At 38.4% G+C, this 18,921-nt stretch overlaps 2 protein-coding genes across 6 annotated transcripts in view; both read left to right on the top strand.

Annotated features, from left to right (window-relative positions):
• Positions 1 to 18,921, top strand: part of mbd3a (methyl-CpG binding domain protein 3a) — a 177,048-nt gene that overhangs the window by 14,288 nt on the left and 143,839 nt on the right. For 3 of the 5 annotated variants that reach the window (XM_079876942.1, XM_079876941.1, XM_079876938.1), the window contains exon 7: positions 4,223 to 4,620. The gene's annotated coding sequence lies outside the window, so the exon portion shown is untranslated. Of the gene's footprint in view, positions 1 to 4,222; positions 4,621 to 18,921 lie in introns of those variants that run through there. The other 2 variants (XM_079876940.1, XM_079876939.1) reach the window with 1 other exon arrangement.
• LOC307161948 (RNA-binding protein MEX3B) lies at positions 6,208 to 17,647 on the top strand. The gene is made up of 3 exons (XM_079876922.1): positions 6,208 to 6,678; positions 7,095 to 7,560; positions 14,123 to 17,647. Exons 2-3 carry the CDS (start codon positions 7,131 to 7,133, stop codon positions 15,451 to 15,453), a joined length of 1,761 nt encoding a protein of 586 aa, XP_079733048.1. The 5' UTR covers positions 6,208 to 6,678; positions 7,095 to 7,130; the 3' UTR covers positions 15,454 to 17,647.

The following is an 18,921-nucleotide window of genomic DNA, read 5'->3' as shown; positions in this document are numbered from 1 at the left end:
CTTTCAATTCTAACAGTGTTTATTGTGAGCAGAGCCATAGACAAAGCCTCACGCTTCATCCTCATACTAGACCAACTGCTCTGACCAAATCCAACATTTGAGCACTTTTTATCAGCCCAATGCGCTGAAGCGGACGTAAGGCCGTGATTATTAGAGGTATACAGAGGTATACGAAAGCCAAATTTAGAGCAAATAGATCTTTATAGATTCATGCACATCCAAACTCTCGTTTTCTTCATAGTAAAATGGCAGTGGCACACAAAGGAAATATGTTATAGACAGTATAAAACAAAAAATGATAAATTATAATATCATGCACATGGGAAAAGTTGCTTGTGCACACGCAAAAGTCTGTATATTTTTCATTTTTGCAAAGCTCTATATTAGGCTGCGTTTACACTTGGCATTAACATGTGATCACCGTGATGCAATCAAGCAGATCGGATTATTAGCCAATCAGGACACGGTGCATTTACGCCTGTCCACATCAAGTGGCTTCTGTATCTGGATCACAGATCGGATCTCGCATTCCTGCAAAAAAAACCTCGCTCTAGAATCTTTATTGGGCTGCAGCAGCATAGCGTCTAATGCCGTAACATCTCTGGTCAAACAAATGATTGGCTGAAAGCAGTGTCAAATAAATATCTGATATATCATTGGTTAAAAACGTAAGTCCACATGCTGTCAGACCTCATTTAATCTGGAATGGACAAAAGAGCACAAATTTGGCCATGATGACCCTAGCTGCTGCAGTGAACTTCTTTAACCCTCGTGTTATGTTGGAATTCTGTGCACTCCCCTTATGGTCCGGGTCAAATTGACCCGCATTGGATTCAATACAATTCCTCAAAAATCACAGTATGAAAAACAACAAAGATTCAGGTTCAAACTGTAAACTTTTAATATCAACATTTGTCAAATATTCCAAAAAATATATATCTTAAGATATGATTTAATGAAAATGTTTTTAAACCATTTTTTAAAACTATTTAAAATTTGAATATACGTTATATTTATATATATTTGCATATACATTTTTTTAACTTTTTTTTTTTAACTTTTTTTTTTTTTTTGCTTAGAACATCATAACTGAACAATTAATCAATTAATCTGAGCTAATTTTTCCTGCTGTCTATGTCGAAGTCTCAATATATTTCAGATATCTTCAATATATAAATGAGAGCTTATTTTACTATCTGTGTCTGTCAAAAATTTTCATTTGTAATTTGCAATTAATTCTGAACACCATGATTTAGCTTTTTCAAGTGTGTTTGGTTTGGGTTAGAGCACTTTTAGATACACTTACACTTTAGAACTGGAGTTGATGCCCTGACATACATAAAATAAATGTTTTTATTTTGTGTCTGTACAGTTGCTTTTGAATAGCTGCCTATGATGGTCAAATTGAAATGCGAACATCACAAACGTAATAGTAATTTTGTTTGTATATGTAAAAAAATAGGTAATAGGTAGGTAATTTTTACCATCTGTGGCTGACAAAATATTTTTCTGTATTAAAATAAGTGTGGAAAACCAATCTTTTTAGCTTCATAAGGTAGTAAAAAAATAAAATAACAAAATATAACCAAGAAATGTTATTATTTTGGGTCCGTACAGTTGCCTTAGAGCGTTAAAATATGCGGGTCAAATTGACCCGCGAACATCACGAAAGGAACAGTAATTTTGTTTGTATATGTCAAAAAACACCAGCATGTTGAAACGTTGCATGCATGTTCATGATAAATGAGAAAAAGTCACAAAATATCAAGAAAAAAAACATAGGTTAACCAGTATTTCCAACAACTAGAAAATCTAAACGGGTCAAATTGACCCGCAACATAACACAAGTGTTAAGAACTGAAATGTGTATTTATGTATTTTTCGCGTTCATTATTTGTTTATGTATTTCCATAGGCGTAATTTGCGGGTGGGACATGTCCCCATCACTTTTGAAACATCTCGCGGCACGAATGTACCAATACAAATAAACAAAACATCTCCAGTTAACTAGCAGAGCATTCATTTAGCTCGTTTGTTAAATAAGAGGCGATCTAGCGCTGAAATGTTTTGTTTTTTTAAATGAAGTGTTCAAAGTGTGCGTGTGCGATCAGTGGGGCAGATACTGTGTTCTCTAATGGCTCACAGTTCTCACAGTCTTCAATCGGACACGTGCTTCAATCCGTTGTGGAGACTATATTCATTCCGGCGAAATTCCAAAAGAAAATGCACACTGCCTGATATACAGGTGCTGGTCATAACATTAGAATATCATCAAAAAGTTGATTTATTTCAGTAATTCCATTAAAAAAGTGAAACTTGTATATGATATAGACTCATTACATGCAAAGTGAGATATCTCAAGCCTTTATTTGTTATAATTTTGATGATTATGACTTACAGCTTATGAAAACCACAAAATCAAAATCTCAGAAAATTAGAATATTGCATGAAATCACACAGTAATTACACAGTGATACCATGGTTATTGAAGCAGGTTTTGGTTATTTTGGCAGTGTGGGCCGGTGCAAATCCTGCTGGAAAATGAAGGAAGCATGAAGTGCTCTGGAAATGTCCTGGTAGACGGCTGCGTTGACTCTGGATTTAATAAAGCACAGTGGACCAAAGTCCTCTTTTCTGATGAGAGCAAATGTTGCATCTCATTTGGAAACCAAGGTCCCAGAGTCTGGAGGAAGAATGGAGAGGCACACAATCCAAGATGCTTGAAGTCCAGTGTGAAGTTTCCACAGTCTGTGTTGGTTTGGGGAGCCATGTCATCGGCTGGTGTTGGTCCACTGTGCTGTCCACTCAACACAGCCGTCTACCAGGACATTTCCAGAGCACTTCATGCTTCCTTCAGCAGACAAGCTTTATGGAGATGCTGACTTCATTCTCCAGCAGGATTTGTACCTGCCCACACTGCCAAAATAACCAAAACCTGCTTCAATGACCATGGTATCACTGTGTAATTACTGTGTGATTTCATGTAATATTCTAATTTTCTGAGATTTTGATTTTGTGGTTTTCATAAGCTGTAAGCCATAATCATCAAAATTATAACAAATAAAGGCTTGAAATATCTCACTTTGCATGTAATGAGTCTATATAATATACAAGTTTCACTTTTTTAACGGAATTACTGAAATAAATCAACTTTTTGATGATATTCTAATTATATGACCAGCACCTGTACAACCACTGATAAATGTACTATTTAAATCGCTTGCTGGACATCGTAATGTTATTGTAGGCTATATACATATGATTTATGTATATAGATCCCCCCCCGTCCCCCCCCGTCCTCCTTTTTGGTGTTATGGAAATGGCCACCCTACCAGCGAGTCAGCTGTCCTGTCAGTCTATTCGCAAGCGCACAAAAAAAGCTCGAAGTTGCTTTTTTTTTCCAACTACAAAAACGCGAGGCGGCTGGGGCGCATAAACAGCGCACAGAACACACACTGCCATAGGAAAACAATTGAAAAAGGCGCCTCTCACTGCAAAAAACACGTTAGGTGTGATAGGGCCTTTTAGAGAACCAGTGCAGCCTTGCAATATACCATAATTTCTTCAGCGTTTGAAATGAAACTTAAGTTCTTCAGTCCCTCTAAGAAGTGATGTTGTTTGATTGTAATGCTCTCTCTCTCTCTCTCTCTCTCTCTCTCTCTCTCTCTCTCTCTCTCTCTCTCTCTCTCTCTCTCTCTCTCTCTCTCTCTCTCTCTCTCTCTCTCTCTCTCTCTCTCTCTCTCTCTCTCTCTCTCTCTTCAATTCAATTCAATTCAAATGAGCTTTATTGGCATGACTGTGTAAAATAGCACAATATTGCCAAAGCAATAGACATATACAACATATACGTACAGGCAAGGGCGTAGATTTGGTTTGAACATTGGGGGGGTTGAAGTTTGGGTCTGCATATTTTTCATGTGATCATGGTATAAATATTGGGGGGGTTGTAATGCATAGATTTAAATATTAGGGGGGTTATCTCCCCCCCAACCCCCCCACAAACTACGCCCCTGCGTACAGGTAGATAAATAAAAGTGAACAAAAAAAAAAAAAAAAATTTTTTTTTTTTTTACATTTCCATATTATGCATAAATATATCACAATGAAAAAAAAAAAGTACAGAGAGCAGTTTAAGGGAAGAGGGTTCAGCCCTTGTCCCTCATATGATGGCAGGAGAACACACTCTTATCTCACACTCCTCTCTCTCTCTCTGTGTTCGCAGGGTTGATCGGTGGCGACGGGAACAACCTGGACGACAGTATTCCCCCCCCCGACACAAACCCAAAGACTCGGAGCGGATCCCTATGCAGAAAACAAGCCCTCTCTCCCCGACGTTCTGCTCTAACTCGACTGTGAAACTTCACGGTTTACTCCCGTAACATTTCAAGCAGTTTTTATAAAACTAAATGTGCTTTAACTGCTCTATTTTTGTATATCAGATTTCTGACGTCCTCCATCACGTGTGTCCGTTAGGTTCGACTGAGGTTTCGGGTGTTTTTTTTTTTTTTTTTTGTTTTATTCAGACATTGTAAGCTAAGATCATGCAACATCAGTTTTACACAAATCAGTTTTTTTTACACATAAGCAACAAAAATGCCATGTTTTTATGACTAATAATAACTCTGAAATACTGTACTAGCCGTGCATATTGTTGTGTGGTCGCTGGTACAGATATGGTGCTCAGTTTTTTCCCCGTTTCTTTACATTTTAGCTTTTGTTACGATGCCGTTTGAGCGTAGACTTGACATTAGCTTTTACGTTGGTGCTTTTACGTGTTTCCCCATCAAGCCTTGTATCCATTGTGTACATGACATCATTAAAGTTCAGTGAAAAAGACTGTATTTCTGGAGCTTTTCTGACCACATCAGATCAGATGATTTATGATTATGGACTGAAAACCTGATGGTTACAGGACAAAACTTGATTGTGATTTACACTTATTCTTCACACAGCCACGGTTTAACTTAATAGATTTACTCACACCCTTACATTTTTTTCTTATTTGATATCATATATGAAATATGGAGGGCACGTGGTTTTGTATGTTGGTTGTCCTTTATTTGCAAGACACACTTTTGAGGATGCGATCCTCGTAGCTGAAGGAGAGATCATTTTGTATACATGGCAAATAAAAGTCTTTCAACACGTCAACGTGTGCAGGGTGTCTTTTAATTAGGGCTGTGAAACGATTAATCGCGATTAATCGCATCCAAAATAAAAGTTTGTGTTCACATAATATATGTGTGTGTACTGTGCATAATTATTTTGTATATATAAATACACACACATGCATGTATATATTTAAGAAATATTTGCTTAAATATACTGTATGCATATATATATATATATAATTTGTATTAAATATAAATATTTTATATAAATAACACATTTTTCTTAAATATATACATGTATGTGTGTGTGTTTATATATACAAAATAATTATGCACAGTACACACACATATATTGGGAACACAAACTTTTATTTTGGATGCGATTAATCGCGATTAATCGTTTCACAGCCCTACTTTTAATGCGTGTTTTTGAAAGTCTTGGCAAAAAGCATTTGTTTGATCAAAAATACAGTAAAATCAGCAAAATTATGAAATATTATTACAATTCAAAATGGCTGTTTTTTATGTGAATGTATGTTAAAATGTAATTTCTGTGAATTTTCAGCATTACTCCAGTCTTCAGTGTCACATGATCCTTCAGAAATCACTCTAATATGATGATTTGATGCTCAAGAAACATTTATGATTATTATCAATGTTGAAAACAGCCTCACATATATATATATATATTTTTTTTTTTTTTCAGGTTTCTTTGATGAGTAGAAAGTTCAAAAGAACAGCATTTATTTGAAATAGAATATTTGGTAACATTATAAATGTCTTTTGATCAATTTAATACGTCCTTGCTGAATAAAAACTAAATTAATATTAATATATTTTTCTGAATGACCCCAAACTTTTAAACGGTAGTGAATATAATGTTACAAAATCTTTTGATCACAGGAAATAAATTACATTTTACAATATATTCACATAGAAAACAGTTCTTTTGAAATCGCAATTATATTTCACAATACTATAAATGCATCCTTTATATATTTATTAAATTAGGAACAAATACTCGCTTCCAGAAGCGCAGCGCGTGGCCTTTGAACCCATTGTTGTGCGCTGGGTGACGTCAGCGTCGTGTGAGCGAGAGAGAGAGACGGTTGAGGGAGAGAGACAGCGAGTAAGCGACACAGAGAGAGAGAGAGAGAGAGAGAGACGGTTGAGGGAGAGAGACAGCGAGAGAGAGAGAGAGACGGTTGAGAGAGAGAGGGAGCGAGCGAGAGACGGCTGAGAGAGAGAGAGAGAGAGAGAGAGAGAGCGTGGCGTGCGTCTGCACACAGACAGACAAAGACGGTGAACCGGAGGAACGGGAGAACGCGCTCTATTCTTCTCTCGCGTTGAAAACGGCCAGAAAACAATGAGCAGAGCGGCGTCGAGGCGGGACGCGTGATTTTACCGCGCGCTGGAGTTTGATTTCTTTTATTGATGCTTTTAAAACGGACTTTTTCTCCAACCGCCCCCCAACAATTAGCAGCTCCGCTAGCGGTTAGCATCATCATCACCCTCATCCTCCAGAAAACACGAGATAAGAGCGGCGAGCGGCGCGGGAGGACTTAAGGTGAGGCTTTCTCACGGCATTTACCGTGACTTTCTCTTCCACCGGTTTCCGTAACGCCCGGTTTGATTGTCCGCGTGGCGCGCGCGCCTGAGATCCACAAACAAAGGCGACAATGTGACTGATCATCTCCGGCTAGCGGCTCGGCTAACAACAACAACAACACTTCGCTTTCAACGTTCATATCTCTCGTTAAAAAAATAACTCACTATTTAACCGATTTAGTGTCGTGGTCACGTGCTTTAACTATATGTAACAACGGCCGCTTGTCAAGAAATATAACCGTTAGTAAGTGAGTCGCGCGCGCGGAGCTAAAGCTCACAATAAAGACAAAAGAGACGCGAATTGGGAAACAACACGCGCACGAGCTTTAGCCGTTTGTGTCACTTCTAATGCTTTAAATGTGTTATTTCTTCTAGTTTTGCTTGGGTGTCTGATGCACACGCGGGATAACTATGCCCAGTCCCTTGTTTCATCCCGATATCATGGATCACGAGATGGTTGTGAGCAGCACCGGGGCCCGGGAGAGCGAGCAGGAGTCCCGGGACGAGGAGCATCAGGAGGCGCTTCGCTTCGCCCTGGATCAGCTGTCACGCATGTCATTGGACAAGGTGGACTGTCTGGACGGGACCGCCGGGGAGAACTGTAACGGAGGGGGTCCCGGGGGGTACGTGGACCTGCAGATGCTCGAGCACGCGAACGGCTCGCGGGAATCTCCCGGTTCCTGCTCGCCCTCTCCGGAGTACGGGTACCACATGGCCAGCCCGCACTCCTCCTCCATCCTCGGGGAACAAAGCTCGGTGCTCCGCAAGAGAAGTGTCAACATGACCGAGTGTGTGCCCGTGCCCACGTCAGAGCATGTGGCGGAGATCGTCGGCAGACAAGGTAACTTCACTGCAACATTCACTCACATGTGCCCATAAACAATAGGAGCACGTCCCAATGCTGTCTGAGATTGATCAGTGGCAGACCAAACACATGCAGTGCTTTCCCATTGTTCAAAGGCATTGCATTTCTTTATAGTCTCTTGCTTATACCACAAGTGCTTATTAAAATAACAGTTTGCATGCAAATAACTACTTGCAATGCTTTCCTTTTGTTTAAATGCGTTGCAAGTAATCATTTGCATGTTAATAATAATATTTGTGGATGTTCCAAGTGATTATAAACTCTCTCTCTCTCTCTCTCACTATATATATATATATATATTAGAGAGAGAATAATAGCATACACCGTTATTAAAATCATATTTTGCATGCAAATAACTACTTTCAACGCATTTGAACAAAAGGAAAGCATTGCAAGTTGTTATTTGCATTTTAACTAGATTATTTGTTTATGTTCTAAGATTATACACAAGAAATGCAATGCATTTGAATAATAAAAAAGCATTGCAATTAGATATTTGCATGCAAATTATTAATATTTTAATAAGATGATTTATATTCCGAGAGATTATAAACAACAAATGCAATGCATTTGAACAATAAAAACTCAATCTTACACTAGTATCAGTCGTGTCTGGGAGTGTTCATCGCGTAATTGCACTGAAAATGTGAATGTTTACCTTTTCTTTGTTCCACGAGAGCAGAAAATAAACGCACTGCATTCGAACAATAGGGACATCCTCACTTTAACAGTGTTATTGATGTCTGAGATTGCATGCAAAACATAAATTTGAATATTTACTAAGATTTAGTCTCCCTTTCTGTTCCTAGGCATTATAAACAATGCAATAGCACCAGAACAATAGTTAAGCGTTATAAGCAGTCAGCGCGCGGCCAGTTGCACATGCTTTATGTTTCTGTTATTGTTTTTGCATGCATGCGTTAGTGTTTTCGTACTTTTTTTCGGTTTGGCCGATATTTGTTCTGTATAGACATCGGTAGTGTGTCGATGGAGGCTCGGATGGATGTCCTGCTCTGTTGTTAGTGTTGGAGGAGGGGTTTGAAGAGGGAGGAGGGGGTCTGGACGTGTCTCGCGCTCGAAACCAGACAAAAGAGACTCGTATCGACCGATGCGGATTCACGGGCCTCACGCCCATCTCACTGTCTGCTGATTATTGATCTCTGATCGCGTTTAGCTGAGCGTTATCCGCTCTTCTGCATGCACTGGGGTCATGTGAGGATATGGGTTATGCAAGTATACAGGGCCACACTCAGGCGTGTTTCAGCGCGCGTGCGCCGTCTGATGCACGCGCCTGCTAAAATAATTAAATTGAGTGCATGCATTATGTGTGTTTGTGTAAAACAAGTGTGATTTATGCGCGAGTCGCGAGGTTTTGGCCCGGAGCGGCATTGTTCTCTTTGTTTGAACTGCCATGCGTTCAGGCTCGCGCTATGACGTCACCGAGCACGCGCGCCATTGGCTGAGGGGAAGAAGCCTCGCGGATTTAAAGGAACAGTGCGCCTCTGTTTGCTAACAATGGAATCACGTGATCGATAAAACTATAATATAGAGTCACTTATTGACGATGATATTTTCTTCATTCTTATACAGCACAGTTTAATGCAACACGAGTTGTCAATAAAGAACAACCACCCATACATAGAGATAAAAATAGAACCACATAGAGGCTCGGATAAATAAACTGGAGCTGTTATATTAAAGTATTATGTACACCTTAAATATTTTCTATTTAACATTTTGCCTTTTGTTAGTTCATTTGACAAATTAATTATAAAAATGAATGAGTTCATCATCTTCATAATTCTTTATAGCATATAGCAGAACATGACTGAACAACATGTGACCTGATTATGCAATTTGATTTATGGTAGTCAATGAGGTGTCACTGTAATTGGCTTTAATTATCAATAATATACTGGAATTATTGTACAATGTGTTGTATAAAGGTGCCTAAAATAAACATTTTACGTAAATTTTAGTTAAAAAAAAAAAAAAAAATTATATGTATGTGTATAATGTATATGTGTGTGTCTGTCTATCAAAATGTTAATTTAATTATTATTGTTAATTAATTTAAATCATGTCATTTTCATGATTCATTTAAAAACTGAAGCATGCGACTAAAAATGTATAATATAATTAATAATTAATGTTATATGTTAAGTATTATACTATATATATTAAATTTATTTAATTTTAAATGGTTTACTTACGGATATTTATTTGGGCATTATTTAATTGATTACACTTGATCGAAAAAAAGTGTCACTGTTATTGATGTTATTGAATATAACAATTACAGTATATTATTAATGATTAAAATATATAAATGTATGTCATAATTCCCTTTTGCTTTTATTATTCAACCTTTTGTTCTTGCTAGATTATTTAAATTATTTAAATAAAAATGAACAGATATACCATGTTGTCTCAATTATTTTAAATAATTTTATTAGTGAGTACATTAATATTCTTCATAATTTTGTTATAAAGACTTTTGAATTCTGCTGAAACAATTTAATGTCAACTGCATTTGTATTAAATTTAGTTAAAATACGCCATGATAAATTTAAGCATGGATTTTTATTATCTTACATGTGTACATAGACTTTCATGGAGCATTATCTCATGAATATCTGTCAAATTCTTACATTTAATCAATAAATTCAATTAGATTAATAAGACACAATAGGGCTGTTACTAATCAAATGAAATCAGTATTAACAAAATTAATCGTTGCAGTTTAGATGCATTTAAACTGCTGTTACAAATGAAAAAAGAATGTTTTGATGTTTTAAACATGAAATGTTGAATATTTGAAATGATTTTAAAAATGAAAACATACTTTAAATGTGAAATTAATACCGCCAGTGCCAGGTGGCAGCGAGTCACTGTTAATGAGTGAGTCATTGAGATTCAACCGATTCATTTAAACGGAACGAAGCATTTGACTCTTAATAAGTGAGTCATAGAATCGTTCATTCAACCGATTCGTTCATTCAGTAACGAAACGCCACTGTGTGTTGCTCAGAAGTGCGAAACGGTCCTTTGTCTGTCTGGAACTATTTGTGTTGGTGAAATGGAGCAAAAACCGGCAATATTGTCTAAAATATAAGTCATTTAATATTAACTTCTTGTTTATTGAACTCTTGTATAAAATCAAAATCACATTTGTAATCATGCTGATATTTGGAGAATATTTTATGTATAATGTGATTTATATATAACTATATCAAGTGATTTAAATATAAGTCATTAAATGCATTTTAATAGACTAAATCACACAGTGAAAGCATGCGCTCTAAATGCACAATAGGGGTGTAAATCGGACAGTTAATCACGATACGATATCGATATCGATTCTCTCAGCCAGCGATACAATATTTGCCGATACCTCAAAAAATTCTACGTTTCGATTCGATTCAGGGCTATATCGGTCGATTAATCAATATTTAGATATTATGTGCCAAGTGTACACAACCAGTTACGTTTATTAACTCACACTAATACATGCAAAAATATATAACATGAAAGTTTAATTAAACTCTTTGAAAATTGCACACCCTCTCCCAGTTTAAAAAAAAACATGATATATGAAAATGAACAAGAACGGAGTTATCTGTTTTTGCAAATGAACTCTATAACACATGAGTTTATTTGCAAAAACAGATAACTCCGTTCTTGTTCATTTTCATATATCATGTTTTTTTTAATATATATTGTGCATTTGAATATCAATCAAACTGCAGTTGTTTTAAGTAATAATAACAAAAAAAAGTTCTTTGAAAGAATTTTTTTTATATATATATATATATATATATATATATATATATACAGTGTTTCCTTTAGGATTTTTTTTAGCAGTGGGGGCAGGTCTGTCCGAACAACCGCGCGATTCTCCGACATACACTTTAACAATCACTGCTGATAGACGGCTTTCGTACAGCCCGGGCTTTATGGTAACTTGTTTTATTAGGAGCACTTGTGTTTTTTTTCCTTTAACGACACAATATTACTGTGCCACATTGTGTGACAAAAGTTTACCTTATGAACATTAAATATTTTCAGTTTTAGAAAAACAATTACACTGGCTGTCATAAATAAATTGCATAAAAAAAAAAAAAACTAAATTCATACATTTCGTGCCTCACTAGCGATTCTTGCTTTAAGTGTGAATGTCCGCACACAAACATTGTTGGCCCTGCAGGGTTTTACCTGGGTCAAAAATGGTCTTCGGTGGCCAACACTTTAAAAAAAAAAAAAAAAAGGCTGTGATTTTACCTCTGGATTTCATAGCTTTGTAAGATAAAATCCTTCTTTTATAGATTATTTTGGTATATAATCATATCAATATAAAAAAGCAGGGAGAAAAAGTAGCATTAAAAAGTTTATTTTAACTAATAGTCTTATTTTCTACCATCTACAATTGAATAGGCTACCATTCAGTTGTAAATGCTGTAGTTTATTAAGGCTAAATCTTGCTAACCATATAGGCTGTACTAAAGGGGGTAAGCACACCTTACGTTCTTATTTGTTCTGTAAATGATTTTTTTTAAACCCTTTACAATATGGTTTGATTTAACATTAGTTTATTACTAACATGAACCATGAGCAATACATGTTACTGAATGTATTCATCTTTATTATTCTTAATAAAAATACAGCTGTTTATTGTTTGTTCATGTTAGTTCACAGTGCATTAACTAAATGTTAACAAATACAACTTTTGATTTCAATAATGTAGGCTATTAAATGTTGAAATGAACATTAGCAAAGATTAATACATTCTGTAGAAGTGCAGTTTATTAAAAGTTAATGTTAACTAATGTAGTTATAACTAGAGTTTAATAAATGGAACCTTATTGTAAAGTGTTACCGATCTGTTATACACCGATTCAGACGTCTCGTGAGTTCAGTGTTGGAAAGATCAGTCGTTTAACCATTCATTAAAACGTGGAACCTTGCTTCGCAAAGAGAGTGCTCGCGCGCACGCGACCAGAGGGCGCGCGCTCTCGCTCTCGCTCTCTCGTTCTTTTAAACATGCGCCCAGCTGTCACAAGCGCAGCAGTTTATCTACATTACACACCGGTCAAATGAGACTTTGGCGGGACGAAAAAACCGCTTTGGCGGCTGCCAAAAAAAAAATCTTCGATCGGGTCAGTCGCACAAGTGCGCCTAAATATCTTTTCATGATCGCACACAGACATATTTAGGCGCAAATGCGAGTGAAATGGTCGCACTGTAGAGCCCTAACGTTACCGTGGCGGCAAAAATGTTGCCGTGGCGGGCCGCCATTAACTAATCAACATAGAGGAAACACTGTATATATATATATTTGTGTGTGGCAAAAGCAGATAACTCCACATTTCATCTTTCAGAGTTAAACAAAGCCAAGTAATTGCTATGATACATAATAAAACACTCGGTTAATCTTTGTAACGTTAATCTTCTCAGCTGACATAGACGCCTGTCAAACTTTGTTGTTGTGATTAAAGGAGAACTCCGGTCAATTTTAACATTGAGCTCATTTTTTTGTACATTTGGAGTGCTGTCAATACAGAGAACAACGACAGAAATCGGTGTTGCCTACACCGTGTTATCCTCTTTTTAAAATTTGCACCCTGTTGACTCTGAAGGAATCACTCACATGACCTGTGCACTTGTAATGACACATCAAGGATGTTAAGAGGCTAAAAGCAGGTTTAAAACTTGCCCCATTGAAGTCAACAGGGTGCAAATTTTAAAAAGAGGATAACACGGTGTAGGCAACACCGATTTCTGTCGTTGTTCTCTGTACGGACAGCACTCCAAATTTACAAAAAAATGAGCTCAATGTTAAAATGTCAATCTTTCAATCTTTAAAACGGGGTTCGTACAAGATGCTTAAAGTGCTTGAATTTGACTTTTGGAAATTTAAGTCCTGGAAAACCCCCGAAAACAGCCATATTTATTAAAAGGTACTTTAAAAGTGGTTGAATTTATTGAAAGAAAATGTGAAATTAGTGATTAATTTTATTGATTAAACAATTTTTTCACACAAAATGAACGCTCCAGCCCGTCCAATATAGATATAGAAGCATTTCGCATGGCTATGAGTGTGATATTGCTCATTAATATCCAGGTATATGATACATCTTTCATTCTTCAGGTCAATCATATATTCATGAGGGAAAAAAATCAGTTTGAATAAGAAAGCGATATCTTAGTCATAGTATCCTTTCAGTGGTTAAATTTACTACAGTCATTGCATCCGCTGCACTTTATTTGTACCATTTTGTTTCATTAGTTTTGATTTATTTATCCATTTACAGAATTTGAAGATAATAAAGATATTATTTAACAAGTGAGATCTCTAATTGTAGTCCTTCAGAACCAAAAAAGTAGTGCTTGAGAAAGTCCTTAAGTTCTGGAATTTTATTTAACATTATCTGTACGAACCCTGTTAAAGCAGCGATCTCGATATCGTCGCTGATATACATTAGTAGGAGCCCTGCTTCTAGTTCAACAATGTAATGTTTTTCTCTCGTTGTTTCTGCAGGCTGCAAGATCAAAGCTTTGCGTGCGAAAACGAACACCTACATCAAAACCCCCGTGAGAGGAGAAGAGCCCGTGTTCATCGTGACGGGTCGCCGCGAAGACGTGGAGATGGCGAAGCGTGAGATCATCTCAGCAGCCGAGCACTTCTCCATGATACGAGCCTCGCGCTGCAAAGCGGGCGCTAGCGGACCCGGCACTAGCGGCTCCCTTCCCGGCCCGCCAAACCTCCCGGGACAGACCACCATCCAGGTGCGCGTTCCCTACAGAGTCGTGGGTCTAGTAGTGGGACCCAAAGGAGCCACGATCAAACGCATCCAGCAGCAAACGCACACCTACATCGTGACGCCGAGCCGAGAGAAAGACCCGGTGTTCGAGGTCACCGGGATGCCGGAGAACGTCGACCGCGCGCGGGAGGAGATCGAAACGCACATCACGCTACGCACCGGCGCATTCGTCGACCTCCAGGGCGATAACGACTTCCACAGCAATGGGACGGATGTGAGTTTAGAAGGGCTCGGGGCGCTCGGGTTTAGCGGCGCGCTTTGGTCGCGCGCGACTCATTCGGCTCCGCCTCCTCCGCCATCGCAACTTCACCAATCCACACGCAAAATGTCATTATCAAACGCCGCGGAGTCGTTCTCTGTGACGCGCCGCGCGGCAGACGCCGGAAGCCCAACAAGCCCCTTTAGCACGAGCAGCGCCGGCGGCAGCTTCTCATTTGCCGGCGGCGACTCGACTCCGAATTTGCCGGCGACTACCGAAGATTTGGGTTTTGAATTCGGCGCCGCTAACATCTGGGCTCCGTTCGTGAACGGCGCGAAACAACAGCAGCCGGTTCGGCGCAACAGCAGCGGTCTTAGCAACGGCGCCGTAACCCCGCGGCTATCGCCCGACCCGGACCACCCACTAGCTCGCCGCGCTCAAAGCGACCCGCTTAGCGCCCTCTCCTGGTTGCAGACGAGCGGTGGCGGTGGCGGCGGCGGCGGGTCGTTCTCAGGCGGTAGCAGCAGCAGTAGCGGCGGAAGCACCACCGGGTACTCCTCCTGCTCGGGGTCTTCGCTCCCGGGTGGCTCGCCAACTGACTCTGAAGGCGGCGGCAGTGGCGTTGGCGTCGCCTCTACTATGTTGGGTCGTCTGAAAGCGGGCGCCCTGGCAGGAATGGTGCCGCGAGACTGTTACGTGTGTTGCGAGAGCGAAGTGACGGCTGCGCTAGTCCCGTGCGGACACAACCTCTTCTGCATGGATTGCGCCGGGCAAATCTGCCAGTCGCAAGAGCCCGAGTGTCCCGTGTGCCACATTCCTGCCTCGCAGTGCATCCGGATCTTCTCCTAAACTATTAAAGACTGAGTAATTATTAGATATGATGACACTATTCTGATTTATTGACAACAGTAATAACAATGATGATGATGAAACGAAAATGACTATTACCCACTCAAGTACTTGCGTAATCCTAGCCGTTCATGTTCATATGGGGTTTTTTCCATTCATGCTTCTTGACTTTTTCTACTCGCAGGTATTTTACGCTGCACTTTTTGTCTAATGCGTTTGTTTTTAGAGGGTTGCCGCCGCTGTGGTCGTTTTTTAAATTATTTTCTAAAGATCTTGTTGTTTTCCGCATTCTGTTTTTAAATGCAGTCGACGACGGCGGCGGCGTGAAACGCAAGACTGCGTTCATTTAGACCAAAACACCAGAGATATTAATGCTTAATATTTATACGTATCTGACGTACTAGTTGATGTTGACTCTGATAGAATAGTACATGTTATAAATATCATAACCGTGCATTTTTTTTTTGCCACACTACCTTAAAAACATTCACGCTCCTTGATGTTTTGGGACGAACGTCACGTTACGTTAGTTCATTCCAACAATCTACACTCCTGAAACAGGGTCGCTGGTATTCACAGTTAAACGTGGACGTGTGGAAACTTCACCTGTTGTGAACGGCGCCCTCTATCAAGAGGTTTTTGTAAGTTTACTCGAATGTTTCTCTTTGTTGTGAGTGTGTGTGTGTGTGTGTATGTGAGAGCCATCGCTTTTTTGTGCACTGCGACACATTGAAATGTTCTTTCGCTGGAGTAAAAGTGTCTTCCGGCCCTCGTAAGAGGTTAAAGCGTTCCCGCACTTAGGTTCCCGCCGTTAAACGTGATGAACGGTTTTTTAACGTGAGTGACAAGCCATGAATTCACACTCTAAAGGGCTTCCGGTTACACACACTACACTTCAGGTCATCCCGCGTACGCGAAACGCTAATAAACAGGATGTTTAGTCCCGACTGAGTCCGTGTGGCAGCTAAATCACGCAGGGCTTCCGTACACTTCAGTGAGGGACTTCTCCACATCTTATGAAAGAGGTTTTGTTGTTGGGTTTGCATGATTTGTACAGGTTTCTTTCTCTAAAGATCACGCAACTCGTTTTTTTTTTTTACTCCTCATTTGACTCGCCGTTTCCTCCTTTCTTTGGCGTGTTGAAGTGATCGATAGTGCCAGAAAACGGTGCCTTGGTGGCGAAACTCGCCGCCGAGAAACGAAGATTGTGACGAACCTTCTCCGCTCTTCCAGATTCGTGAATCGCTTCGGACGAGAGTATTTGTATAGAGAGACGTGTCGTAAATCTGAGCCGGTTTTTCCCCAGAATCTGAGTTAGTGTAAAGGTACAAGACTAGTTTTTCCCACGTGTGTGTGTGTGTGTGTGTGTGTGTGTGTGTGTGAGTGACGTGTTTTGGCGATGAAGGTCAGTGAAGAATCACTCGTGGTTTTTGACCTGAAGTTGAATCGTTTCCCTTCGAACAGGGTTTAACTGAGGCGAATCTCAGGCAGTTTTGCATTGGAACGACGACAGACACTGTTTTTCCCATGAATCATTTGTTTTGCCCTGAACTTTTGCTCTCCTTTCCTTTTTTTTTTTTTTACGTTCTTCGCTTTAATCCTTTTTGTACGCAGAACCAAAAGTTATTTCAATAAGACTTTCAGGCCTAAATTGTAAATATCCTCAATACAATCATTGGGATTTGTTTTCAAAAAGTACAACTTAATGTAGTTTTTAAAACATGTATCATTATTTGTAAGTTAAACTCTGCATGTCTTGAAGCCATGAGGCATTAGCTAATAATTTTCTAAAAATGAAAAGACAAAAAAAAAAAAAAACTTTTTTACACATTTTATTTTTACAATTTATTTGCTTACCTTGACATAAATATCCCAGATTATAATGTGACCCTTTTATTACAGCAAATTTATCTTTATTTTCCATATTTCTGTTTTTTCCTGTGTGCAACATATAGGCAATTTATAACAAAATGAGAAAAAATTATTGAAGAAATTTAAAATTGAAATATATTTTATTTGAAAGTTTATGGACCTTTTAACCGTGAGCTGGAACAATTGTATACACGTATAATTTGAGCTGACTTGACGGTTATAAGAAATGTATCAAGAGTTTTATTTTTTATGCTTCTTTAATAAAATCTTGTTTTTTTGTTTTTGTTTTTGTACTGTAAAACAATAAACCTTTGTATCCGTGTCTTCCTTTCTGTGCGCAGTGATATTAAAGGTGTGTGTAATGTGTGGGATAATAGAAATATGTGAACGGAGTTTGTTTTGCCGCCTTTGATCAATGTTTCTGCTGTTAAAAGTTTTTTTTTTTTAAATGAATCAACATTATGAAAAAGTTTACTTTAAAAAAAAAAAATAGATAGCAGTTAAGAATATTTTGTATTCCCAAAAATACTTTGTTGAAATGAAAAACTATTCAAAATTATTTTCTGTGGTGATCAAGAAAATAAAATTTGAACGTTGTTGTTGTTAAAAAATAACAGTGAAGAATTTTGTGTTCCCAAAAATAATGTTTTTTTTACTTAATTTTGATCTTGATGTTAAGTTACAAGTTAGGAAGTAACATTAACGATGCGTTCGTGTAAGAAAAATATCCATATTTAATACTTTATCGACTAAAATAACTAGCTTCCGGCAGACGGCTGTACGCATCGATTACGCCACAAGAGAAACACTTGAACTTGACGCACAACGCAATGACGAGCTCGGTTTCCCAGCGCTGTGTGTTTGAACCGCGAGAGGCATCAAAGCTTGCGCTACTATGGAAGGCCAAAAGGGCCAAAACATGTGAAACTGTTTCACACATTTTGGCCTTCCATACACTACTCGTATGTCATACATCGTCATCCTCAAGTGTTTCTCTTGTGGCGTAAGTCGACTTGTGTGTGGCTGTCTGCCGGAAGCTAGTTATTTTAGTCAAAGTTTTAAATATGTATAATTTTCTTATACGAACACATTGCTTCACTTCAGAAGGCCTTTATTAACCCCGCGTGGAGCACTTTAATCATGAATGGATGCACTTTAATGGACTTTCAAAGACAAAAACCCATTCACTCCCATTATAAAGCTTGGAAGAGCCAGGACTTTTTTTTTAGTATAACTCTGATTGTATTCGTCTGAAAGAAGAAAGTCATCTACACCTAGGATGACTTCAGGGTGAGTCAATCATGGGCTAATTTTCATTTTTGGGTGAACTATCCCTTTAAACAATTTTGTATGAAATATGTATTTTTCAAAACACAAAATTAAAGCCATAAGTGATCCAAATTTGAGCTTGATATCTCAAAAAATGAGCTTTCGTTTTAAAATATAGTGTTTGGCTGCAGTACCGAACGCCTCCACTAGAGGAAATTCCCATTAATTTCCAATGAGCTCATTTTTGACCACGAACAACGTTTGACACTTTTTTATCAGCATCATTTAACCTTTTCGAATCATGTCCTTGATTGTGTGTTATTTTTT

The sequence above is a fragment of the Squalius cephalus genome (genome assembly GCF_949319135.1).
Source record: "Squalius cephalus genome assembly, chromosome: 7".
Taxonomy (NCBI): Eukaryota; Metazoa; Chordata; class Actinopteri; order Cypriniformes; family Leuciscidae; genus Squalius; species Squalius cephalus.
The sequence above is the reverse complement of the archived record's forward strand: the minus strand, read 5'-3'. Positions and strand labels throughout refer to the sequence as shown.